General features: G+C 41.8%; 2 protein-coding genes across 5 annotated transcripts in view; both read left to right on the forward strand.

Moving 5' to 3' along the window:
• Positions 1–21,218, forward strand: part of TTBK2 (tau tubulin kinase 2) — a 106,310-nt gene extending 85,092 nt beyond the window's left edge. For 3 of the 4 annotated variants that reach the window (XM_056547112.1, XM_056547110.1, XM_056547111.1), the window contains exons 8-16: positions 1,140–1,232; positions 3,047–3,172; positions 6,335–6,492; positions 8,180–8,396; positions 9,943–10,154; positions 10,260–10,839; positions 13,026–13,274; positions 17,474–18,660; positions 19,045–21,218. In XM_056547112.1, coding sequence (XP_056403087.1) covers positions 1,140–1,232; positions 3,047–3,172; positions 6,335–6,492; positions 8,180–8,396; positions 9,943–10,154; positions 10,260–10,839; positions 13,026–13,274; positions 17,474–18,660; positions 19,045–19,528 — 3,306 coding nt within the window. In that variant the 3' untranslated portion in view covers positions 19,529–21,218. The remainder of the gene's footprint in view (positions 1–1,139; positions 1,233–3,046; positions 3,173–6,334; positions 6,493–8,179; positions 8,397–9,942; positions 10,155–10,259; positions 10,840–13,025; positions 13,275–17,473; positions 18,661–19,044) is intronic. The other variant, XM_056547114.1, reaches the window with a different exon arrangement.
• A 1,162-nt stretch (positions 21,219–22,380) lies between these two features.
• The window catches only part of CDAN1 (codanin 1), an 87,671-nt gene continuing 82,382 nt past the window's right edge, over positions 22,381–27,669 (forward strand). The window contains exon 1 of the mRNA XM_056545832.1: positions 22,381–24,346. Within this exon, the coding sequence (XP_056401807.1) occupies positions 24,281–24,346 (66 nt within the window). The 5' untranslated portion in view covers positions 22,381–24,280. The remainder of the gene's footprint in view (positions 24,347–27,669) is intronic.

Raw genomic sequence — 27,669 nt, forward strand, 5'->3', positions numbered from 1 at the left:
CCGGCTCCAGTGTTCGGAACAGTTTTTTCCAAATGCTGAGCAGCAGAGTACCCCTTTAGGTGCACCTGCACAGTGGCAATGATTGGGATGTAGTGGTTACCAATAAACTGCTCAGCAGATCCAGCATTGACAGTATTATTATTACTTATTATTTTGACTGTAGTCTCAGTGCTGCTCAGTACACATTGAGAACAGGAGAAACTCCCCTGCTCCAAATGAGATTTTACATCTAACCTTCATTTCTTCATCTTTAAATGCTGATGCATTGATACTCCATAAAAATGCAGAGAAAACGTCAGCACGTTTCAAACTTTAATCTTAAGGCAATGACTAAGGACTTGTCAAGTTCTCAGTCATTAGGAATTTTTTTTGATGCATCAGGTTTTAAAGATGACAGAATAAAGGTTGGATTTTATGTACATTTGGAGCTCGGGAGCTTTTCTGTTTGTTGTTGAACCAGACATCGGCCCGGTGTCCTTCCTGCAAACTTCATTAACTATTATGGATTGGTGTTTGTGAACTGATCTTTGTGTTCTTTGTCACCTGATCCAATGTTAAAGAGTACCTGTCATGATCTTGTTAAAGTTTATAATCCTCCCAGTTCACTGCCCCCATCATAATAAACCCCCCCCCCTGCCTTTATTTTTTATTTGTTAGTTCTGTACCTTGATATTGCTCTGTATCTTTTGCTCCGTCTCAGTCAGATTCACAGACTGGGAAGGTGCATTACCCAGCAGGCTGTGACATCATCTGAAGTCATACAGGGGAGAACTTCCTCCCTCACTCTGCTACATACAGCCCAGAGCAGTTGAGTGTAAGATGAGCTATGATTGGATAAGGCTGCACACACCCCCCTCAGCACTCCAGACTGCATTTCCTGATTTTGGACTTCTGCCAGGCCAGCAGGAGTCCAAAGTCTGTGCAAAATATTGGGGGAAATGTGCTCTGGGCTAGTAGGGAGACACCTACTTTTTTGTTTTTAATTTTTATTAAAATGTGTTTTAATGAATGCCAATTTAAGACTAAATGTTTTGATGTTGATTTTGTCCTTGCTTTAATTTTTTTTAGCGAACTTGAGTTTTTCATGAAGTTCACTTATCGGTTTCAAATTTTTATTTTTTTTTATTGTCCTTTTGCAGGAAATGGGCCGTCACGATGATCTGTGGTCTCTTTTCTACATGCTGGTTGAGTTTGTGGTTGGCCAGCTTCCATGGAGGAAGATAAAAGACAAGGTAGGTTTGCTGCTTTAGTCTATCCACTCTATAACCTGGAAAGCTTTATATACCTCTTAGGGTATGTTCACACTACGTAATTTGAACAGAATCTCCGAGCGGAGATTCCATCTGGCGGGCGCCAAATTTTGGCGGAAGGACCATGCAGCACTGCACCGTCGTCATTGGCCGCTATGCAGTGCTCACGGACTTAAGCGCAAAAAAAATTACATATTCTTTCCTTGGGCAGATCACTTTCAGCGCCGGAATTGTCCCCCTGCTTAATTTCCACAGTGTGAACAGGTCTGTGAAAGACCCATTCACACTAATGTTAAGAGTTCACACCGTGGAATTCCACGCCAACTACTCAGTGTGAACAGGAAGCACTGTGCTTTGTCCGAGCCTGTTCTTCGGCTGGGACAAAGATGATGCTGCAGCCGAACAGGATTATGTTCTGGGTGGTATTGGACTCCCTAGTCATTTTTTTTATTTATTTTAGTGTATTGTACAAAGAGGCCATGTTTACTCAATGCTTCCGGCATTTATTATTCACGATCATTATTCACTTTATTGTTCACTATCACCCCTGCATTGTCTTCAAAATAGAACACCCCATTTTTTTTCTCCTGTAAGATTTTCGTTGTCATATTACCACTGCCAGATGCACCTTCTTCCTCAGTTTAGGCTTTCCATTTTTAACTGTAACCATCACCATGTCACCAACACCAGCAGCTGGCAGTCTGTTCAAGGACCTTTGATTCACGTTACTGAAATAATGTAATATAAGGTTCCTGGCACCTGTTATTAGCACAGTTGATGACTGCGCCCGCGGGGAGACCGAGGGAGATGCGAATGATTGCACCAGAAGAAACTCCACATTATATATATATATATATATATATATATATATATATATATATATATATATATATGTGTATATATATATATATATATGTGTATATATATGTATATATGGCTGGTGCAATACCCTGGCATTTTTTTGTGGCCTGCTATATATATATATAATATATTTATTTTTTATTTTTTTTATTTTTTTAATGGTTTATTAGAAAGGTTAATGTTTTGCCAAGATGTATAACATATACACAGTTATTGATTCTGACAGTGGCCAATTTTTTTTATATTTCAATCATTTTTATTGAAGAAATGTGAGATGTTAAAACACAATAAATCTTAGACCTTTGAGTGGTCAAGAAATAGTAGGTGTACAGAAGAATAAAATAGAAGTGGCCAAGAAAGGGTGTAAGGAACTGACACTGATATCCTAAATCAGAGGGAGCATAGTTAGTTTTCAGCTGATGACTTAGCGGTGCAGAAATTCTCATTCCGTATCCTATCCAGAGGCACCAGATCTTCTCAACAATTTACCCTTCTATTGGAGCATGTTTCTCAATACAGTTTCTCAGTACAAAGTTTCTCAATAACGAAAAGCCAACCTAGCTTAAGCTTCACACAATCTAAATTCATTGCAGGAGTCTTCCATGCCCCAGTTGTTGTGATTCTGCATGACACTCTTGGTTGTGGATGGAAGGTCCGGACACAATTCTGTCACTTAGACATTCGCATAAATTCCACCTTGTGAACATAACCTTATACCGAGGACCTCCAGCTTAATTCCGTTCCTTAGATTTGGTTCAAAGTTTGAAAAACTTTTATCCATCCGTCTCCACAGGTGTACTTTTTTGTTATACGTTTACATATATACAATATGCTTTACATCTTCATGGCAACATGGCTTTTTATACTGTGCATCTCTTTTTTTCTTTAGTAACATACTATTTCAACACTCTTAACAAGGTTTTTTTTCCTTATAGGAACAAGTTGGCTCTATTAAGGAACGATATGAACATCGTCTTATGTTGAAGCATCTCCCCACAGAATTTCATGTATTTCTTGAACACATCAGTGGTTTGGACTACTTTACAAAGCCAGATTACCAGGTATGAACTTTTAATGCATTGTTTAAAAAATAAATAAAAAAAAATGCCTTTTGAATCGTAAGTCCTGGAAGCCAATCCCTGTACATCAGTAATGCAGAGCAGGGAGGGCTGGGGGAGGCAGAATGTGTGCATGCTGCAGCTCAGCATGGCCGCTGTGACACTTGGAGATCGAGTGGATAGCTTCAAAGAGGAACACCGGTCTGTGCGTGGCGCTGGACACAAGTGATGCAAACGAATGGATTAAAGCAAGGTAGTTTGGTTCAACGCGTTTCACTGCAACAGCAGCTTCATCAGGCATGCCTGATGAAGCTGCTGTTGCAGTGAAACGCGTTGCATGATGGGAGAATAAACTACCTTGCTTTTATCCATTCGTTTGCATCACTTGTGTCCAGCGCCACGCACAGACCGGTGTTCCTCTTTGAAGCTATCCACTCGATCTCCACATTTAACTGGTCGGCTGCGGACACCATCACTACACGCGCTCACCATTGTTGTGTATGTGGAAACACAACCTCCATAGGTGAGCGGTGAATTTGTATTCTATATACCCCACAGGTTTATCGTTTAATACACCATGGAGCGCTGTATCTCTCTTTGTTTGTTTTTAGCTGTGACACTTGAGCTTGGAATTAAAAATGAAAGCATGATTTTATAACCTTGCAAATAAGCATTAGCTAAGAGGCAGATATTGATCTCGCTATAAGCTATCTGCCCATGTCTGCAGCTGTAATCATGATATTGAGCTTTTTAAAGCCACCCTGTCAACTAAATATGCTACCTTAATACAGCTACCAGTCTATACTTGTAGCACAGATGACCTAAAAAAAACTATTGTGCTATTTAATTAATAGTATTGCTGTTGGAATACACATAACTGCTAGTTATGTGTCATGGGGGGCACTCCTGCTGCCCGTTTAGGCCTATAATTGAAAGGTTGCTATGTATGCACAAGCAGCTTGTTAGTCACCGCAGAGGGAGGTGGGGGAAGTGCAATGCATAGACACCTCAGCACCCCAGGAAGAGACACTCTTTTAGTAGTAGAGGGTACTAAACAGAAAACCTCACATTTTATTCTAGAATTCTCTAATAGAGTAAAAAAAAAAAAAATCTAAACAAACAGCATCTTTTAAGTTAATAGTATAGTTCAGTAGGACAGATGTCCAAATTACCAATAAGTATTAACCCCTTAACAATGTGCACTGTATATATACTGGCAATCGGGCAGATGCCAGACACTGGCAATCGTGCCGTCTAAAATGCCAAAAGTGCAATGCCGGTAGCTCAGTGGAGCTGATCGAGATCATCGCGGGGAAATCGCGATGTCCCGATCAGCTGAGAGGACTGCTGGAGGGCCCTTACCAGTCTCCTCGCCATCCGATTGCTCTTCTGCTGCTCCAGGAAGCTTCAGCAGGCTGGAGCAGCAGAGCACAGATAACACTTATCAATGTTATGCTATGGAATAGCATTGAACAGGGTATGCAATCTAATGATTGCATGTAATAGTCCCCTATGGGGATTAAAAAATAGTGTAAAAAAAATATAGTTAAATAAATGTGATTTTACACCTTCCCTAATAAAAGATTAAATCACCCCCTTTTCCCCTAAAAAAATATGTAAACAAAAATAAACATAAACAAATGTAGTATCGCCGTGTGCGTAAATGTCCGAACTATAAAATATGTTAATCGGTCAATGGCATAAAAAAAAATACTTAAGTCCAGAATTGCGTATTTTTGGTCACTTTATATAACAAAAATTATAAAAAGCGATCAAAAAGTCCCATCAAAACAAAAATGTCCCAGCAAAAAATGAGTCTTCATACTGCCCTGTATGCAGAAAAATTTGTTATAGGGGTCAGAAGAGGACATTTTTAAACATGCTAGTTTTTGTACAAAAAGCTATAATTTTTTAAAAAGAAGTAAAACAAAATAAAACCTATATAAGTTGGCTATCATTTTAAACATGTGGACCTACAGAATAAAGATAACTTGTCATTTCTGAAAGGTGCACTGCGTAGAATCGGCAGCCCCCAAAAGTTACAAAATTAGACGGGCTTTTTATATACAATTTTGCCCCACAAATAATTTTATTTTGATTTTGCCATAGATTTTGTGGTGAAATGATTGTCAATTGTACAAAGTACAATTGTCGGTGCAAAAAACAAGCCATCATATAGATCTGTAGGTAAAAAATATAAAACATTATGATTTAAAGAAGGTGAGGTGGAAAAAATGTACCGTATATACTCGAGTATAAGCCGACCCGAATATAAGCCGAGGCCCCTAATTTCACCCCAAAAACCCAGGAAAAGTTATGGACTCGGCTATAAGCCTAGGGTGGGAAACACATCATCAACCCCCCGTCATCATCACCGCCTGTCAAGCCCTTCTCAGCGGTCTTCAACCTGCGGACCTTCAGATGTTGCAAAACTAAAACTCCGAGCATGCCCGGACAGCCATCGGCTGTCCGGGCATGCTGGGAGTTGTAGTTTTGCAACATCTGGAGGTCCGCGGGTTGAAGACCACTGAGAAGGGATTGACAGGCGGAGATGGACCATCCCCTCACAGCTAAAGCCAGAAACGTTTTTTTTTTTTTTCAGTGGAGTATAAGCCGAGGGGGGGGGGGGGGGAGTTTTCAGCACGAAAAATCCTGCTGAAAAACTAGGCTTATACTCGAGTATATACAGTAAGTGAAAAAATAAAGCCCTGTGTCCTTAAGGGGTTAAAATCATTTATTTATATCATTTTAATTGTTGAAAGGTAAAGGCCGCCGTTTCCAGGCACAGTCCGCATAATACATTATGCGCAGTCAGAACTGTGCTCAGCCCCCTCTATGTCTCAGATCAAAAGGCGTACAGAGGCTGAACATCTTTCACCGTATACATTGGCTTCCTGTTACTAGAAGCATCAATGTGAGAGGGTGATGTGACTGCCAAACAAGTGTTCAAATGGGATATTCCTACTGCTCTAGAGAGGCAAATACGGCTTATTAATGAAGATGGAGGAGGTGCAGTCTTATTATGTCAGTGCTTTCATTTTATCATTTTGGGATATGACAGCGGGAATGTAATTGGTCAGTATAAGCCTTTTTACAGTATCTTTTTCTGTTTTTGTTTTCTTTGCATCTCTTTTAAAATATATTTTTTTTCTGTTTCGTATACAGCTTCTTATATCCGTTTTTGACAACAGTATGAAGACCTTTGGTGTAGTGGAGAGTGACCCATTTGACTGGGAGAAGAACGGTATGGATGGGTCCCTAACTACCACAACCACATCAACTACGCCTCAGCTTCACACTCGCCTGACCCCTGCTGCTATAGGGTATGTGCCAGAATTATTTACCATATAACTACATAGAGAAGTCAGACTCAAATGTTCGGCTATGTCCACAGATAGTGACCAATTAGGAGCAAATAAAGGTGGCTGCATGTTTATGCATTTATTTATTTCTAAACATTGTGTAAGGGTAGACATTCCCTTTAACCTAATAGGCCCAAAATTCTTTGCTAATTATATTCTAGAGGTAGTGGGAGAAAATGGGGTAAAAAGGGGTTGTTTCCATTTACCGTATTTTTCGCCCTATAGGACGCACCGGCATATAATGGTGCAAAATCTAGAAAAAAAAGATTCTGAACCCAACAGTGATCTTCAACCTGCGGGCCTCCAGATGTTGCAAAACTACAACTCCCAGCATGCCCGGACAGCCGTTGGCTGTCCGGGCATGCTGGGAGTTGTAGTTTTGCAACATCTGGAGGTCTGCAGGTTGAAGACCACTGTTATAGGAAGTAATACTCACCAGTCCCTGCCGCTGCAGACCCGTCACCGCTGCCCTGGATGTTGCTCCATTGCTGTGGCTGCGTCCCCGTGGTGTCCCCAACGCTCCGAACGTCGTCTTCCCCGGGATCCTCGCTCTCCGTTGCCGTCATCACGTCGCCAAGCACGCCGCTCCTATTGGATGACGGGCCGGCGTGCGCGATGTGATGACGTCGAAGGAGAGCGCCGCCATGCAGGGGATCCCGACACGGAGCAGACACCAAGGAGGAAGGTAAGGTCCCTCCAGGTGTCCTGTAAGCTGTTCGGGACGCCGCGATTTCACCGCGGCGGTCCCGAACAGCCCTACTCAGCAGCCGGGTTAGTGTCCCTTTCGCTTCAGACGCGGCGGTCAGCTTTGATCGGCGAGTCTGAAGGGTTAATACAGGCCATCACTGCAATCGGTGATGTCCTGTATTAGCCGTGGGTCCCGGCCGTTGATGGCCGCAGGGACCGCCGCGATAGGTGTGTATTCGCCGTATAAGACGCACCAACTTTTCCCTCCCAGTTTTGGGGAAGAAAAAGTGCGTCTTATACGGCGAAAAATACTTTAATGCAAAAAAAAAAAAAAAAAAACTTCTTTCACTATTTCGATACCCTGCAGCTGCTGTTCAGACAATGATTGATCTCCACTTTCTGGTACCCGTCTCGACACACAATAAAAATGCCCACTCCACCAATCGCTGGATAAAGTGAGTCAGTCAATGATTGGCTGAGCGGCATTTCCTGTTTTGGGATCATTAAGGAGAATATCATTACATATAATGAATCCATGTCTGTGTAAGGAATTTGAATATCTGTACTCTAGTCACAATGAAGATATATTAAAGGGGTTATCCAGCAAAAAAAAATTTTTTTACTGAATGTAATACAAAAAGCCTATGCTTGCCTCCTTCTCTATTCCGAAGTTCAGCAGAGATTGGGCCCCGTGATAATGAGGCTGCAGAAGAGTGATGGAGGTAAGTATAGGCTTTTTATGGTATCGCACAGCCAGGGCACATTTAGTGTATAAAAAGTTCCCTAATTGCACAGAAAATTGGCAAGGTGTTAAATGGTGGACAGTTAACTTCAGCACCTGTGCTGATCAGGGATCATCCGAAAACCTGTTGTGGCCCAGAAACGCCCTCTCAACTTCTTAGTTTATCATGTTATAATATTAAGAGAATCTTAAACTGTTCAACCTGATTTATCCATATAGAATTGCAAATGCCACACCTGTCCACGGCGACCTACTGCGCGAGAATACAGATGAAGTGTTTCCTGATGAACAGCTCAGTGACGGCGAGAATGGAATCCCCATTATGGTTTCTCCCGAAAGGATTCCAGGATCACCAAGTCATCAGCGGCCCCAGGAAAAGGATGTTTGGGAGGAGATGGATGCCAACAGGAATAAAATTAAAATGGGGCTCTGCAAGGTACGGGAAGTTTAAAAAAAAAAATGAAAGGTTCTTTATATTCTACATAAATATCATAATATTGTATTTCATTATGTATTCATTAATATCCACAATGCTTACATGGAACATTAAAGGGTTTGTTTGGGTCTAATGTGTCTGTGGCCAGGTCAGGCTGAATTACCGTATATACTCGAGTATAAGCACAGTTTTTCAGCACGATTTTTAGTGCTGAAAACACCCCCCCTCGGCTTATACTCGAGTGAACTCTCCGCCTGTCAATCCCTTCTCAGTGGTTTTCAACCTTCCGACCTCCAGATGTTGCAAAACTACAACTCCCAGCATGCTGGGAGTTGGTTCTGCAACATCTGGAGGTCCGCAGGTTGAAGACCACTGCGGCCTTCGTCATCATCCAGACCCCCTTTAGTTTTCTACTCCCCTCCCCTCGGTGGGAAGGGAGGGTGAGCTGGTCCGGGCCATCTATGCTGCAGGGACCGTCTGGTGGGGAGGGTTAGTCGTTCTGGGCTGTCCATTTTCACCGGGAGGCCCTCTTTTCCGCTCCGGGCCGGCCCCGGCATAGTGACGATGCCTTGACGACTATGCACAGGGACGTTCGTGCGCAACAGACGTACCTGTGCATGAACGCCCCTGTGCGTCATCGTCAAGGCAACATCACTAGTCCGAGGCCAGAGCGGTGAAGAGGGCCTCCCGGTGAAAATGGACAGCCCGGAACGACTAACCCTCCCACCGGACGGTCCCTGCAGCATAGATGGCCCACACCAGCTCACCCTTCCTTCCCAACGAGGGGAGGTGAGTAGAAAACTAAAGGGGGGTCTGGATGATGACAAAGGCTGCAGTGGTCTTCAACCTGTGGACCTCCAGATGTTTCAAAACTAAAACTCCTAGCAGCCGATGGCTGTCCGGGCATGCTGGGAGTTGTAGTTTTGCAACATCTGGAGGTCCGCAGGTTGAAGACTACTGAAAGGGATTGACAGGCGGTGATGATGATTGGGGGGGGATATGATGACAAGGGGGGATGATGTATTTCCCACCCTAGGCTTATAGTCGAGTCAATAACGTTTACTGGGTTTTTGGGGTGAAATTAGGAACCTCGGCTTATATTCGGGCCGGCTTATACCCGAGTATATGCAGTAAATGTTAAAATATTTGTTTTGTGTGTTTGTTTTTCTTTAAATAGTGAAACTCAATTTTTGGGTATTGAGGAAAATAATTTACGCCTCCAGTTTCTTTTCAATTAAGTCTTTGGTTTTACACAGCACCCAATCTCTCTCATGAATGTAGATTCACACGATTACATGCTGGTTTCCTGCAGTCGCCACTAGAGGAAGCATTTGACCTTCCATCATACTGTCATACATTGAACTCCATGATAACACCATGTGCAGTAAGCACCCATGCTGCATCTAGTGGTGGCTACAAGCTTACAGTAGGTTACCTTTTAAATGTAAGCTTATGCAGGGGATTTAACGCTCCCGATGATAAAATGTTAGGATTTATGTAGTTACTTTTTCATTCTATATGACCAAATACTCTGTCTTGGTCTCAGGCTGCCACTGAAGAAGAACATAGTAATGGCCATGCAAATGGCATACATAATGCTCCAAGCCTGGGGTCTCCTGTGAGAGTTCGTTCTGAGATAACACCGCAAGATCGTGATGTACCTCTTCTGCGCAAATTACGCACTATACACAGCTTTGAGTTAGAAAAGAGGTTGACACTGGAATCAAAACCTGATGCGGACAAATTTTTGGAGAATTGGTAAGCTTTTATCTGTACATGGCTTTTTTTTCTCCTTTTTTAATTTTTCTGTTTGGCTGCTAAATTGGGTATAATTTTGTCTCCTAAATATTTTCTGTTCTAAAGTGTTGAAAAGATCCAAAAAGAACCAAATGTGAACGATGTACTACCTGCTGATGGATCTTCACCATCTCCTTCCCAGCCAAGAAAGACCATTGTGGCCCCTACCAATGCTGACCATGTCTGGCATTACGATGATGAATATATGCCAGAGGGTTCAAAACCAGGTTCAGCAAGTTCCCCCGAACACTTGGATGGTGTAGTCAGCAATGGGTTTGTAGCCGTAAACCTGAGCTCCTGCCGGCAGGAGGTTGATTCTAAAGAATGGGTCATTGTGGATAAAGAACGAGATTTAAAAGATTTTGCATCAAATGGGAATAAAGGGCAAAAGGTTACCGGTAGTCCATCAGAAGAGGAACCGGAGGTACTACATGTTTTGGAAGAATCTCCTCAAGACGGACCTCCGAAACTGGGCTCATGGGCTGATAACACTAAGAAAACTGATGCAGGGATTGAACTTAATATGATGGTTTCTTCGGGCCCTTGTATTGACAGACTGGATCCGATGTCAGGAGCTGCTGGCCAGCTGCTTCCAGCAACACCTACCAGTCCTATGGAGGCACAAGCTGAAGGGGCTATCACACCGGTAAGGAGCTCTTCTTTTCACTTAATCATCCGTTTGTCCTATTAATGACTGGTGATGTAGTGGTTAATCTCACGGTCACATGGAAAACGTGAATAATAATAACTTTTTATTATACATTTCTAGCTCAACTTTTTTTTTTTTTTCTAACCTTGCTGATTTTGCATGACTCTAACTGCTTGTTTGCTCTTCAGCTAATTTCCATCTTCGTAAGATAAGACACCACCTTTATGTACAGGCACGGCATTTGAGCATTATTTTTGTAGAGACACATGACACACCTATATCTGTAACATCAAGATGAGGCTTTAGCACTGTTTGATTTATTTTTTTGCCAGCATGCAGCCAATGTGTGGTGACCAGTAGCCATTCTTACAGCGTTTAGCACAGGAATATGTTGTACAGTGGTCCCTCAAGTTACAATATTAATTGGTTCCAGGACGACCATTGTATGTTGAATTCATTGTATGTTGAGACCATAACTCTATGGAAACCTGGTATTTGGCTCTGAAGCCACCAACATGTCATCCAAAAATAGGAAAAAGTGAGGATTAAAGAAAAATAAGTAGATAACTAATATAGATAAAGCAAATCCTTACATATAAAAGTAAGAAAGATCTGCTGGGAGCTGTAAATCTCTGTCTATTTCAGTGTTTCTCAACCAGGGTGCCTCCAGCTGTTGCAAAACTACAACTCCCAGCATGCCCGGACAGCCAAAGGCTGTCCGGGCATGCTGGGAGTTGTAGTTTTGCAACAGCTGGAGGCAACCTCTTTGGGAAACACTGGTCTATGTAGAGGACAGGAGCTTCTTCAGGGTCCTGTACAGAACACGCAGTGTCCTAAAAAAAGGAAAATGGAGCCGCCCTCACCTGATGCTCAAAGGAGAAGCTAACCCTGGCACAGGTAAAGAGTACAGAACATGTAATACCTCCCTGTACTGTAGAGGGCGCTACCAGACACTAGTCAGTGCATGCACAGGGGTTTTACCAGTGAAATATCCATTCTGATTGGTCGGTTCTTCCAGCCATTGACGCGTTTCGCAGATTCCAAAGCATTGTATGTTGAGTCTGGTTTCAAGTTACAATGGTCCAGAAAAGACCACTGTATGTTGAAACTATTGTATGTTGAGGCCATTGTAAGTTGAGGGATCACTGTATATGCATTTTAAAGTTCACACTGGGTTTAACTTTACATACTTTTTTTTATTACCTTTGATGCCAATTTTTATATCATCCCCGATGTGTTACTAAGTGTCTAATCGCAGAGTCTCTGACCGCTGCACAAAGGGGCCCAGCTCTCTTCGTGTCCTGGAGCTGCAGACAGTACGTCAGCCATTCATTTCTATGGAAGCGCTGGAGATGCCGGAGTGCTGTATTCGGGTATCTTTAATGCTTCCATAGAAATAAATGGAGCACATGTTTTCTGCAGGACCTTGTTCTGGAGATCATAGAGGGACATTTATCAATGTTTTTGCTTATGTATTCTTTTTTTTTTTGTAATTTTTTCTTACTTTTTTTTTTGCTTATGTGTGACTTATTTATCAACTGGTTTCAGCCTGTTGATAATTTTCTTTCACGTAAGCAATTTTTCCTTTTTTTCTTTGGTAGTAGCTTTTTCATGTTTGAGCTGGTGTAAATTTAGTCAATTTTTAACCTTGTTGCAACTTTTTTTTGCGCAGTTGCGACTCCATTTCCATTTTGAAAAATTTACTACGTAAGCAAGTTTGAATTTTCTTGCTTTTCTTGTTCTTCATGCAAATTGTCGCACAAAAACACACGTAGTCGCAGTTGCGACAATTTTGCGACAATTATAGTAAAGAAAACCTGACTAAACCCGTTGATAAATGTCCATCATAGTGGGTACACACCTTGTAGTTTCTGACTGTAGTACTCTTGGTTGAGGGTAAGGAAGGGATTTCTTGGGACCCCACCTAAAGCGCAGCTACAGAATACATAAGGGGCTTTACATTTTGCTTTAACCCTACTTCTGCTTTGGCCTGCACCAAAACCTGGTACAAATGGAGTGGTGTTCATCTATCCTGACTCCATTGTACGTATAGTAGAATTTTTTTTCCTTTGCTTGCTACACATCCTCCACTACTTCTGCTATGGTGGGTGCTGGCCTTTTACATACATTTGATTCTTTTTGTTTATTTTATTTTTGTTTTCCCCCTCACATCATATTCACAGCTTGGTACTCTTCCCATCCTGTTATCCTCTACCTCAAGACCTGCTAGCAATCCCATGTGCTTGGCGAGCCCCAATACACCTCAGTCGAGCCGTTCAGAGTCTCCACACAAGAAAGAGATTGGCATCCCCAAGAGTCAGTCAGCTGAGAGTTGTTCTTCTTCCTGTCGTTCAACCAGCCGCAGGAACCTACCTGCCATTCCCCAGGGTGGCACCAAGTACCCCAGTGTAATTCGAATATCAAAGTCCCAGGTGAATGAATGGATATGTCCAAAAGTCACTGTCACATGTCTATCCATGTCAAAGTATTTTTTATCCTCATTCTTAAATGTGACGTGCTGTTTGATTCTTAGTCGGTCCTATTATAGGACACAAAAATCATTTCACAGAGAATGCTGTATCCCATAATCTCTTGTACTTGTGCAACAAAATTTATATTATGACGTAAAAGTATTTTTAAGATTTCAGTAAGATATTTAGTAGGCCATAGCGTTTTCTTTATAGTAAAATAAATAAAAATCAGGGGGGCTCACACTGAAACAAAACTGTGCCAAGGTTGCTGTGTTGCACGATACCCTATGTATACAAGAATTAATTGAGGTCAATTAATAAAAACAGGTCCTCTATGTACAGTTTGGTGTAGGGGTGTGTTATATGGACTAAAATACAAATTTAAAAATCAAAACAAAATAGAAATAAAAATAATAATAAGGTGAATGTGAAGTGAATTGGTGTAACCAGCAGTCTTATATAATCATCATTTATTAATATATATAAAAATTACATAAAATAGACACCCAACCAATGGATGTATTGCTCGGTGTATATATAAGAAAAGGAAAGATGTACAATAATAGTTCATAAATCTTCTATAGGGAGCACAAAAACGATGTATACTTAATATAGTATCAGAAGGAGCTTGTTCTCCTAGATGATCAATGGGATTCAGATAGGCTGTGAGTGCTCGTCAGCGCTGTAGGTACGATACTTTGTGCCCCTGCAACCTGTTGGTCTAGGTGGCAGCGGGCCATACAGACACTGTGGGTCTCGGAGATCGCGTTACCCTCTGTGTGGAGGGAAAGGGCGATGGTATATGGGTAAATTCTCTGGAATAGTGAGTAATGGCGCTCAGCGCTGTGGATGGTAAAATACTTGTATTAACCCTGATGGCTCAGGGCCGTTTTAACACTTTGTCACAGCTAATATTCAAGCAGAGGGTTGGTACTTTGTACCTCTTACCCGATCGATGTAAGGGTTCAGTCAGTGGTAATTGTAGGCTCCAGTATTATATCCAAAGATGCGGGACAGCCAGCTGCCTGCGTGTAGAAGAAGAGTCTTCTTGTGGGAGATTGAGTGTGCGCTCCAATCTTTGATGAACTTGAAATGGTGTAGGTTTCCAGCCCTGCTAAAATTATCCAATTGAAGTTAGGTTGGGGTACATGTATAAAGTACCAAGCTAAACGCGTAGCGGGGGGAGTCACAACATAGCTGAAGGGGACTCCCCCCGAAACGTGTTTATCTTGGTACTTTATACATGTACCCCAACCTAACTTCAATTGGATAATTTTGATGTCAAAAGTACCAACCCTCTGCTTGAATATTAGGTGTGACATACAGTGTTGAAACGGCCCTGAGCCATCAGGGTTAATAAAAGTACCTTACAATCCACAGCGCTGCTTTACCCGTATACAATCGCCCCTTTCCCTCCACACAGAGGGTAGCACAATCTCCGAGACAGTGTCTGTATGGCCCGCTGCCATCTAGACCAACAGGTTGCAGGGGCATAAAGTATCGTACCTACAGCGCTGCTGAGCACTACTTCTGTCACTACAGCTCTGCCAAGCGCTACTACCTACAGCGCTGCTGCGCACTACTTCTGTCACTACAGCTCTGCCAAGCGCTACTACCTACAGCGCTGCTGAGCACTAATTCTGTCACTACAGCTCTGCCAAGCGCTACTACCTACAGCGCTGCTGAGCACTAATTCTGTCACTACAGCTCTGCCAAGCGCTACTACCTACAGCGCTGCTGAGCACTACTTCTGTCACTACAGCTCTGCCAAGCGCTACTACCTACAGCGCTGCTGAGCACTACTTCTGTCACTACAGCTCTGCCAAGCGCTACTACCTACAGCGCTGCTGAGCACTCACAGCCTGAATCCCATTAAACATATAGGAGAACAAGCTCCTTCTGATACTGTATTAAGTGTACATTGTTTTATTGCTCCCTATAGAAGATTTATGAACTATTATTGTACACCTTTCCTTTTCTTAAATATACCATGCAATACTTCCATTGGTTGGGTGTCTATTTTATGTAATTTATATATCCAAGTGGTGGAAGAAAAAAATCTCCCAATGAAGTAGTGCAGTCAGCGGCGCTCTCCTCTCGGTAGGGACGGGCTGGTAAAAGATACCCGGCAAGGAACGGACTTATAGAACAACAAACAATTTATTTTACAAAGGCAAGCGATTTGTCAGCAGCATCACACTGCCATTATCAAGCATGCTTGATAATGGCAGTGTGATGCTGCTGAAACGTCGCATTGTTTGACATGGGTCAATAAAGCACTTTTGGTGTTTTTACTCACAACTGGGCGTGCTGCTGGATTTTTGCCTGTGGATCTTTATATACAGTCTGCGACTGGGACTGTTCCTTGCCTGCACCCCGCCACTTCACCATCCTTAAACCTGGTACCTACCCACTCCTGTCATATATAAATAAAGGATGATTATATAAGACTAATGGTTACACCACTTTACTTCACATTATTATTATTATTTATCTATTTAGTTTTATTTTAAATTTGTATTATAGTCCATAAAACACATCCCTACACTAAACGTAATTCATTCTTGTATACCATAGGGTTTTATCGTGAAGGCAACCCAGTCTGTAAAAACAACTGCCCTGGTGATCCAGCCACTGATCTAGCCCCTGGAGCCCCAAAGATTAGCTATTATTGCCAAAAAGAGTTCTGGCTGGCCATACAGTTTCCAATGACAACATAGTATTACTTACCTGCTAGTCTTAAAGATGGACATGTTGGGTCCACCAGAGAGAGATCCTCGGCAATGATTTTTTTTTTATCACTGTCCTGTTAGGATACACTCTGCCAGAAGCCACAGTGATGTCACCTACTGTCTAGTATAAATGCAATCATCATAATGCACACAGTAATATAATACAGTGTTCCCTCAAGTTACAATATTAATTGGTTCTGGGACGACCATTGTCTGTTGAAACCATTGTATGTTGAGACCAGAACTCTATGGAAACCTGGTAATTGGTTCTGAAGCCACCAAAATGTCATCCAAAAATAGGAAAAAGTGAGGATTAAAGAAAAATAAGTAGGAAACGAATACAGATAAAGCAAGTTCTTATATATAAAAGTAAGAAAGAGCTACTGGAAGCTGTAAATTACTGTCTATGCCAGTGTTTCCCATCCAGGGTGCCTCCAGCTGTTGCAAAACTACAACTCCCAGCATGCCTGGACAGCCAAAGGCTGTCCAGGCATGCTGGGAGTTGTAGTTTTCCAACAGCTGGAGGCACCTTGGTTGGGAAATACTGGTCTATATAGAGGGCAGGAGCTTCTTCAGGGTCCTGTACAGTACACGCAAAATGTAGCCGTCCTTACCGGGTGACCAAAGGAGAAGCTAACCGTGGCAAAGGTGAAGAGTAGTATAGATCATGTAGTACCTCCCTTATTGTAGGGAGGCGATACCAGACAGTCAGTGCATGCACTTCAGTAGTACAGGTGTAAATGTCCATTCTGATTGGTCAGTTCTTCCAGCCATTGACACAATTCACAGATCTGGACTGTCTGTACATTGTATGTTGAGTCTGGTTTCAAGTTACAATGGTCCAGAAAAGACCATTGTATTTTGAAACTATTGTATGTTGAGGCCATTGTAAGTTGAGGGATCACTGTATAAATGCATTTCTAGTGCATTTACTTTCCATTCAATAAATGCAGATAAAAAAAATCTTGCAACAATTTTAATTTTTTTTGCGTTCTGGTTGAAGAATGTCCCCATCCTACATACAAGACCAGCAGTTCAGGATACATATTATCCATCAGCCCACTGTATTCTGTTTGGCTGCAGAATTGTGGTTTAGGCCACCTGGAAAAAATTACCAAAGTGCATTTAAGAATGCCCAACGTGTTTTCCAAAGTGGGCTTCTCCTGTTTCTTTATTTGTTGCTTTTTTTTATTTGATTTTAAAGCATGTTTTTATACAATTGTCTGTTTGTTTGTTTTTTCTATGTACGTGTGATCTTTTCCTTTTAGGCAAATTAATTACCTTTTAGTCTTAAATCACAGATACAGGAATACGAACTGCTAAATTGTTCTGTTAGTACTGGATGAAAACATAAAATACTTAATGCACATTGTTAGTTGTTTCATTTATTTTATCTTTTATCTTATTTTACCACTTCTGTACATTCAGATGACAATCCCGCGACCCTCTGTTACATCAACACAATCTGCTTCAGAGAGCTTCCCTTGTGGACCAGCCTTAGAGAAACGAGATAGAGACTCCAACGTCTTAGAAATGTTGTCAGCACATGAGAATCCAACAGAATATGGGACGACAGAAGATGCTATTGCCACTGCTGCTAACAAAGGAAACCAGGCATCAGATTTAGAGAATAAAACAAGTGGCAAAGAAATGGATTCAGGCAATAAAGACTTGGTCAATGGTTATGACATAATGCCAAATGAGAAGAAAAGTGTAGGGACGCCGGTACACTCTCATTCAGGTTCTCTAGGTGAAGGCAAATCTGAACAAAACAAGAGTTTTCATCCTCCTAGGCTTTCTCCTGGACAGTGTAAAACCCCAGAAGGTGCAGTCACCGATATTCATGAGTCTGCAAAGACCAGGACTTCATGCTTGGTGCCAAATGAACTCTCAGATCTTCATGAAATAAAGATGGAAGCAGTTCAGAGTCCACAAAACATTGATGTGGCAGTGCCTACAGGGACTTCCCTTGAAAAGGTTCAGGAAAATGGGTATCACCAAGATAAAAATTGTGCATCTGCTAATGGCTGCATTGAATCCGGCTTGTGTATGTTACAGGACCAAGTTAGTGATAAGGATCAAAGAAGCCTAAAGAACGGACAGCAGTTGGACCTTAGCGATAGCTCTCAGCAGTCCAAAAAGGATCACACAAAGTCTTCTCTTCCAACTCGACATAGCAGGATTCCGGTATTGGCCCAGGAGGTTGATTCTGCATCAGAATCGTCCTCTCCAATATCTGCGAAGGAGAAACTTCTTCTGAAAAAAGCTCATCAGACAGATCTTGCCAGGCTCTTAATGGAAAAACGGCAAATTAAGTCATTTTTCGGTGACTTCTCAAGTGCCTCTGATAAGTCTGTGGAGGAAAAGACCTCACCGCCAGCTGTACGTTTATCTGAGGAAGAAGTCTTCTTCATTCCGAGAACAGTCTCTGATTCTAACGTCCGGCAATCTGAAGATGGAACTGTAACATCTCACAGTCCCCAGTCTAGGAGAAGTAAGATCCCTCGCCCTGTATCCTGGACAAGTAACGACCAGATCAGCAGTGCTCCTTCAACTCCTTTCCTTCCAAGGCCACCACCTGGAAAACCACCCACACGACCTGGAGTGGAGGCACGGTAAGAGAAACTACGATAAAACATTTATAACGTTATTATCATGAATATTACCATTTTGTGCACTATTAAGTTATACTGATACTTTTGCTTCCAAACAAGGTAGAACCTTACAGGATCACTATGTAGATAAAGAATGCGTAGATTGCATTTAATGTAAAGTGATGGGTATCATCAAAAGGCCCAATATATTATCTGCATAGTGCAGGTTCCAGTTGGGGCTCTATCTAGTAGGCCCAAATATATAATATAATATATTTGCATATTTTAATGTAAAATGATTGTAGGGAGTGATACAAATAAATAAATGTGTGATATGGTTTCCCTTGTCACTATAAAGTTGTATTTATGTCTTCTTTTTTTTTTCTTTTGTCTACTTTTCTGTAGCATACGAAGGTACAAGGTTTTGGGGAGCGGTAATTCTGATTCGGACCTGCTCTCCCGTCTTGCTAAAATTATTCAGAAAGGGTCTCAAAAGCCACGCAGTTCTTCCCAATCCAAAAGCCCAGGCTCTCCCCACAGCCCCAAAACTCCTCCCAAAAGCCCTGTGGTTCCCCGACGAAGCCCAAGTGCTTCACCGCGTAGCTCATCATTACCACGTACCAATAGCTCTTCTTCATCCAGAGCTGGAAGGCCCCATCATCATGACCCTAAAAGCTCCTCTGTGTACGTGGCCCGTAGCAAATCTCCGCCTACCCTCTCTGGTTCTTCTTCTTCAAGACGGTCCTGTCAACAAGATTATTGCTGCAGCAAACTAAGTAAGAACTTATCCAAGGGACCAGGTGGCACTTACCACTCTACAGGGAGTAAATCCAACCGTGGAAAATCCTCTGTCCGAGAGGTGAAAGTATCCAGTAAACTGAGCAGATAGTAACCAGGCTTTGCCATCTCTGCAACAGTGATTTACCCATCCTCTTGTAATGCATGTTGTGTACGTCACTGTATATTTCTAATGAAAATCCAAATCAGTGTTGTTTTTTATGTTCCAAAAAGACTTGAAAACCCTTAGTTATGTCTTTGTAATGGCAGGAATGTCTAAATTACCATTCCACTTTTGGTCTTTAGCTGTGGGGAACAATCAAATGGGAAGATGGGTTGTAGAGGTTAGTGGCATTGCAGGCCAATCTGGTGGGTCTGCTATTAATGTTCAGTTGAGACAACGGTTCATGGTATCATGCAGGAGTCTGAATACAATTTTTACTGTCAAAACTTGGCAACCAGGATTGTATTGAGAAAAGTGCATACTGTTATAAAGTAACTTAAAAGTAACATAAAACCAGATATGTAAAAAAAGCGAATATGCTGCATTAACCGAAGAGGAGAACCTGCTACTGTCAGACACTTGTTTGACTAGTATCTCCTCTTCATAGGTTGTTAAGCAATTGACTTCTTTTAGTCAAAGTACCTTACATTTCCTAGACTATTTTCCTGTGTAACAAGTGTACGATTCCTGTTTTAAATTAGTAGTACATTGGGTTCTGTTCACATCAGTTTGGTCTGGGTTTTCAACAAGTTTTCTGATACGTTGATGGCAAGAAAGGGCTGTCTGTAGCACAGTTTCTTTTATGAAAAATACTGCAGCTGTGATTGGCCTCGCTGAAGTCAGTGGGGTCTGTCATTGCCGATAAATCGGAATGCTGATCCATCACCACCTCTTGGCTTCTGTTCTCTATGGCATTGGTCTGTACTTCATGGTATCATAGGTTCATCGGGAAAAAGTGTTTTCGGCAAAGAATGCAAATATCTGGTTGGTTTACATTACAATACATTTACAGGTGCTGTTACGTGAACCCATATATTTGAGATACTAATGTTGGCTGCTCTTGGTACCCTTAAAGCCTTACTAAAGACAACTTTGGACATGTTGATCAGACATGTCAACATTTGTTGATCGCATTGGGCCTCACTCCTGAGAACCACTGAGATTGTGAATTATTTAGCAAGATAAGTGGGTGGCACTGCGCTCCTCTCCTGGGCCAAGAGATCTGTGTACATTTCTCTACATAGATTTCTATGCAACAAAATGGACGAATCTCTCGGCCTGGGAGCTGAACACAATGTTGCTTCCCCAGCTAATAACTCACGATTGCAATGGGTCTCCGGATTGAGACCCGGTGCGATTAACAACTATTGACATGTCACGAGTTGTTTTTAATGACAGTAACTCTTTTAAAGGGACCTCCTACTTTGTACAACCCCGTTACGTATGCTTAGAGGTGTAGAAAAAGTAGTGATTGGGACCACTTTCTAATATCTGGGCTACAGAGTAAAAAAAATGTTTATTATCAGTCATAGAAAAGTGTATCAGAATCACCTGTAAGCGTAGAGAACCTGTCCAAAAAGCTGTCCAGTGTTGGTGAAATGTTTTTTGAAGCGCTCAGGCTGCCTTAAAAAATATGCCAAACGTACCTGTGTGAGCAGCTGCTATTCCTACAGTGCCTTGACCCTGCTGATTGGCGCTTCTTGGATCAGCGGGTATTAGACAGGTGATTTATGGCTTGTTTTTTATTTTTTAGGTAACCTGAGCCCTTAAAGGGGTTCTCCGGTGCTTAGACATCTTATCCCCTATCCAAAGGATAGGGGATAAGATGCCTAATCGCGGGAGTCCTACCGCTGGGGACCCCCGTGATCTTGCATGCGGCACCCCGTTTATAATCGGTATAATCAGTTTATAATCCGCCCCTCAATGCAAGCCTATGGGAGGGGGTGTGATAGCGGTCACGCCTCCTCCCATAGGCTTGCATTGAGGGGCGGAGTGTGACGTCACACGGAGGGGCGGAGGCATGATGTCACATGCCGTCGGCCCTGTGGTCGCCGGTAATGAGATTACAAACGGGGTGCCGCGTGCAAGATCATGGGGGTCCCCAGCGGCGGGACTCCCGCGATCAGGCATCTTATCCCATATCCTTTGGATAGGGGATAAGATGTCTAAGCACCGGAGAACCCCTTTAATTTTTATTTTTTATTTTTTTTTGCACTGGTTAACATCTTGAAAGTAAATGTATCATCGGGAAATCTTGAAAATGTTAAACATACTTTTAAAAGAATTTTCCATTTTTTTTTTCTCATTTTCCATTTTATTATCTATATTCTAAAATATCCTTGAAATCTGTCAGTTTTTAGGCCACTGTGCCCAATGATAAGCTAATACTTCCTGTTCTGTAGAGATATCAGCAGTCTACTCCTTTATCACAGTGGTCTCCAACCTGCGGACCTCCAGATGTTGCAAAACTACAACTCCCAGCATGCCCGGACAGCCGTTGGCTGTCCGGGCATGCTGGGAGTTGTAGTTTTGCAACATCTGGAGGTCCGCAGGTTAGAGACCACTGCTTGATCATCACAGGCGGGATTACATTGGTGACACCAATATATCAATAAGATTGGATCATGCCATTCACAATAGATGGTCAGAACTCCCCTCCCCCCTCCTCCTTGCATAATGATATCTGCAAAAGTCACAGAACATGCCTAGAAAGCTCTACCATAGAAGCCAATTAATGAGTTCCAATCGATGTTCTCCTACGTTCATGTAGCTGCTGTAAATCATATCTCTAAATACTGTAAAAGATCAGAGCAAGAAAATAAATTACAATCCTAAAAAAAAAAATTATATATGTATATATATATATATATATATATATATATATATATATATATATATATATATAAATAAATAAATATATAATTTATTTTATTTTTTTTCTAGGTGACATGTACCCCTTTTATCATTCTTTCTTTTATACACTTATTTATTTTATTATTTGTTGTCTTCATTGTCTTTCTTGTATATCATAGTCTGTCTTAGAAATTACGCCCGGAAATTCCAGTGCAGCAAAATCCCACTGCTGTCAATGGGATTGCGCTTCACAGTCCACACTTCGGAAATTTAGCGGCAGCTTTCGCCACTAAAATTCCACCACCGAAAGAACGATCTTGAAAGATTCTATAATCTTAACATTTACAAAGAAGATATAGACTACCATATTGGTTTAGGGAGCTATAACCTGAGTGAAAAATGCCAAAATAATCTGATACATAAGCCCGGGGTGTAAACAGAATCCACAGACTGTATAAGTTTTAACTCTAAGGCCGGGTTCACACGGTTGATAAATGTGCTGAATGTCCGAAAAAGAATAGACTTGACTATTCTTTCTAGAGACTCTGGAATCTGAATTTCCGTGCCAGAAACATCTGGCGAGGAAATTCTTCCATGTGAACCGTGCAGCAAAATCCCATAGAAATCAATGGGACTCTTCTGCTGCGGAATTTCCATGCAGAATTCTGCACAGACATTCTGCCGTGTAAAAACATAACCTAAAAGCTCCTAGGCCAGTGGTCTCTCAACTATGGACCTCCAGATGTTGCAATACTACAACTCCCAGCATTCCCGGACAGCCAACAGCTGTCTAAGCATGCTGGGAGTTGTAGTTTTGCATCATCTGTGGTGGTGGTGGGGGGGTCCACAGTTGGGAGACTACTGGCCTTTGAAATCTCCATGTAAAAAAACAAGCTTAGTAATGGTTATTCATGCTGGTGTGGTGCAAGGAAATTTGGGGTGGTTGCCCAAAAACCTGAGCCGGCTCGGGACCTAGACGAGAGGCCATGGCATCACTGAATGATGTTCTGCAGGGGCACATACATTGAATGTATGTTTGACTATGCCTATATACCACAAGCTTTTTTGTGTATGCAGCTATTTGCATGATGCTTTGACTTTAGAAATATCATATATAAACCATTGTCCGCTCCTTGCATCGAAATACCTGGTGGCTTTTTATGCTACATAAACGGCTTATTTAGGATATACAAGGGAAAATTTTATTTTTCTTAAAGAACTCCTCTTACTTGTGTCTGCTATCCTATTGTAGCCATGAGCTTTTTAACCTCTGCTGTGCTGGAGGAACATTGCCGTTGTCTATAGCACTGCGGGGAAGGTGGGGTTGGGAGGGGGTTAATATAGGCGACATTATAAGCGCGGGGTTTTTATAGCCGTCCTATCCTGAACAAGCTGCAACCTTATCCCTCATCCCGTATCTTTGTATTATATTGTACAGTGGGTTCTGTCACTATAACTGCATGTTCGAATACTAAATTATATTCTATATAAAAAAAATGTATAAATATAAATGTAAAAAAATATATATATACGGTACGGTAAAGACATATCGCATACTCATTCTACATTTGTAGACTGGAGACAATAGCACCTCCTTTTTACTTTTGTGTGCCTGGGGGGGAAAAAAAAAGAAAGAAAAAGTTTTAGCCTTTTTGTCTCAATGTACGAGCCAATCATTTCCCAGCATGGCAAAGTTTTCTATTTAGTTTTTGCCCCTAAATCTATTCCAGCAACTCCACTGCAAATACGAAGGGTTTGATTCCTGAAACGGTTTTGTTTTATATGTTTGTTTGTTTTTGTTTTTTCAAATATTTTATATTTTTTAATGTATTTATAAATTAATGTAAATGTTTCATGAATACTATATATACGCCACCAGTGTTCTTCGGTAAATTACATGTAGACATACAAGAGTATCTGCCAATGAATTGCCCAGCTTAGATTTATTTATTTAGTTTTTTTTTTTTTTTTCTCCATAGCACCCAATTCTAAGAGTGCCTTATATTAATGTCAATGTCCAGTCATGTTCCTGATGTCTCCACGAGCCAGCTTCAGGGCAGGGCCCAGAGTAAGGTAGGGATGACTAGATCCATTACGGACCCAAAACTAAATTCAGTACCTCTGCTGTGGAGGAAATATGGCATTAAGGCTTGGTTCACACTGAGGAAGCCCCAGTCAAAAAAAATTCCATCCGGAGAGTCCGAGTGTGCCTAGTGCTGACTTAACGGGGTACTCCGGCACTTAGACATCTTATCACCTATCCAAAGGATAGGGGATAAGATGCCTGATCGCGGGGGTCCCGCCGTTGGGGACCCCCGGGATCTTCCACGCTGCATCCCGTTAGAATCAGTCCCCGGAGCGTGTTCACTCCAGGTCTGATTACTGGCGATCACGGGGACGGAGCATAGTGATGTCACGGCTCCGCCCCCGTGTGACATCACGCTCCGCTCCCTCAATGCAAGTCTATTGGAGGGGGCGTGACAGCTGTCATGCCCCTTCCAATAGACTTGCATTGAGGGGGCCAGAGCGTGACGTCACATGGGGCGGAGCCGTGGCGTCACTATGCTCCATCCTCGTGGTTGAGATGGACTCAGCCTGAGGACCTCCAGCGGTTCCGGAAACCGCTAAAGGTGGGTTCTGCATGGTAGATCCCGGGGGTCCCCAGCGGCGGGACCCCCGCGATCTGACATCTTATCCCCTATCCTTTGGATAGGGGATAAGATGTCTAGGGGCGGAGTACCCCTTTAATCAGTTGGCACTAGGACCATGCAGACATTACATCCTGCCCCATCTTTGCTGCGGACTCCATCTAAAGATTGAGCGAGCTCATTCTTTTGGCGGCAGAATTTCAGCAGCAGATTATCCGCCGCTGAAATTCCGTAGTGTGCAGTGAAATCTCATTGTCAACAATGGGGTTTCTAAGCGGAATTCCAGATGGAAATTCTGTAGTGTGAACCTAACCTAAGTGTTGCCTTTTGAATCGGATGGCTGGCCATGTAACGTGATTGGGCCGGGTTTTGCCAAGGTCAGAGATTCTCTATGTTGGTGGCTTTTCATCCATGGCCTAATGGAACATATGGCATAAGGAATGGGACTGGCAACATTGCGGTCCACAGAAACACATTGACTGCTTATTGACTGCAATATCGCAGCCTGGAAACTCCAAATAGGTATTTTGCTGCACATCTGAGCTACAGGTGACTTTTTAGTCACTGTGGATTCTTATTGTGGACAATCATTATGTTTAAAGTGTCCCTGTCATTAGTTTAAATCTTTGACGTGTCGCAGAGACAAGTCTTGATTAGTCGGGGTCTGAATGTTCAGACCTCTACTTCTTTTTCTCCTGGCTGGTTCTAGAGATTGGTAGAGTCTAACAGCACAAATATGTCTACCCATAACTCTAGAACTTAGGATGCAAATAGAGATGAGCGAACTTACAGTAAATTCGATTCGTCACGAACTTCTCGGCTCGGCAGTTGCTGACTTTTCCTGCATAAATTACTTCAGCTTTCAGGTGCTCCCGTGGGCTGGAAAAGGTGGATACAGTCCTAGGAGACTCTTTCCTAGGACTGTATCCATCTTTTCCAGCCCACGGGAGCACCTGAAAGCTGAACTCATTTATGCAGGATAAGTCATCAACTGCCGAGCCGAGAAGTTCGTGACGAATCGAATTTACTGTAAGTTCGCTCATCTCTAGATGCAAAGTCAGATATCCAGTAATCTCATCTTCTGAAATATATACAGTGGTCCCTCAAGTTACAATATTAATTGGTTCCAGGACGATCATTGTATAGTGAAACCATTGTATGTTGAGACCGTAACTAAATGGAAACCTGGTAATTGGTTCTGAAGCCCCAAAATGTCATCAAAAATAGGAAAAGGTGAGGATTAAAGAATAATGGGTAGATAACTAATATAGATAAAAGTAAGAAAGAGCTGCTGGGAGCTGTAAATCACTGTCTAGGTCAGTGTTTCCCAACCAGGGTGCCTCCAGCTGTTGCAAAACTACAACTCCCAGCATGCCCGGATAGCCGTTGGCTGTCCGGGCATGCTGGGAGTTTTAGTTTTGCAACTGCTGGAGGCTACCTGGTTGGGAAACAATAGTTTATGTAGAGGACAGAAGCTTCTTCAGGGTCCTATACAGTACACACAATGTCCCAAATGGAGCCGCCCTTACTTGGTGTCCAAAGGAGCAGCTAACCCTGGCACAGGTAAGGAGCATACAGAACTTGTAGTTCCTCCCTGTACTGTAGGGGGCGCTACCAGACAGCCAGTCAGTGAATACACTTCAGTAATACAGATGTTTTACCAGTAAAATGCCCATTCTGATTGGTCAGTTCTTCTAAACATTGACCTGTCTATCAGAGATCTGAACTGTTTGGACATTGTATGTTGAGTCTGGTTTCAAGTTACAATGGTCCAGAAATAAACATTGTATGTTGAAACTATTGTATGTTGAGGCCATTGTAAGTTGAGGGATCACTGTATAATAAAAAATGCAAGTCTAATAGCATTCAAGTTAATATAAAAAGCTTGCATGCTTCCGATAGGCTCATTGGGGGCCAAAACATAGCACTTTATTGGGATGCCATGTGTATTTTTAATGCCAATAAACATGTAATTTTTTTTTATTTTTCCACTTGGATGCTTTCTGACTTGCACTTTTTATTATGTTTCTTTTTGGACCCATTCACACTACATAACTTTTTAAGGTGGATATTCTGTATATCCACCGATATTAATCTGCTCTAGGACCACTCGTACATGTTCGGTCTCCATTGACAGCAATACATTTCCAAGTGGATCCAGCTGAGAGAATGAACATGTTTGTTCTTTCAGTGTAGTCCGGAAATGTGCACGGTGCTGCTAAATTCAATGGAAAACAATGGGAGGCTGCTTTATCAGAGTGGAATTTCTCTGTTTGTAATTTCCATTGTGTAAATGGCCGTAAATTATTATTATTATATATTTTTTCTTCTCCTGAAAAGGACACTTTAAAGGGGTTATCCAGGAAAAAACTTTTTATTTATTTATTTATATATATATATATATATATATATATATATATATATATAATCTTTATATATATATATATATATATATATATATATATTCTTTATATATATATATATATATATATATATATATATATATATATAATCTTTATTTATATATATATATATATATATATATATATATATATATATATATATATATATACATATATATACAATCTATCAACTGGCTCCAGAAAGTTAAACAGATTTGTAAATTACTTCTATTAAAAAAATCTTAATCCTTTCAGTACTTATGAGCTTCTGAAGGTAAGGTTGTTCTTTTCTGTCTAAGTGCTCTTTGATGACACCTGTCTCGGGAAACGCCCAGTTTAGAAGAGG

The sequence above is a fragment of the Hyla sarda genome, chromosome 11 (assembly GCF_029499605.1).
Source record: "Hyla sarda isolate aHylSar1 chromosome 11, aHylSar1.hap1, whole genome shotgun sequence".
In the NCBI taxonomy this organism is placed as follows: Eukaryota; Metazoa; Chordata; class Amphibia; order Anura; family Hylidae; genus Hyla; species Hyla sarda.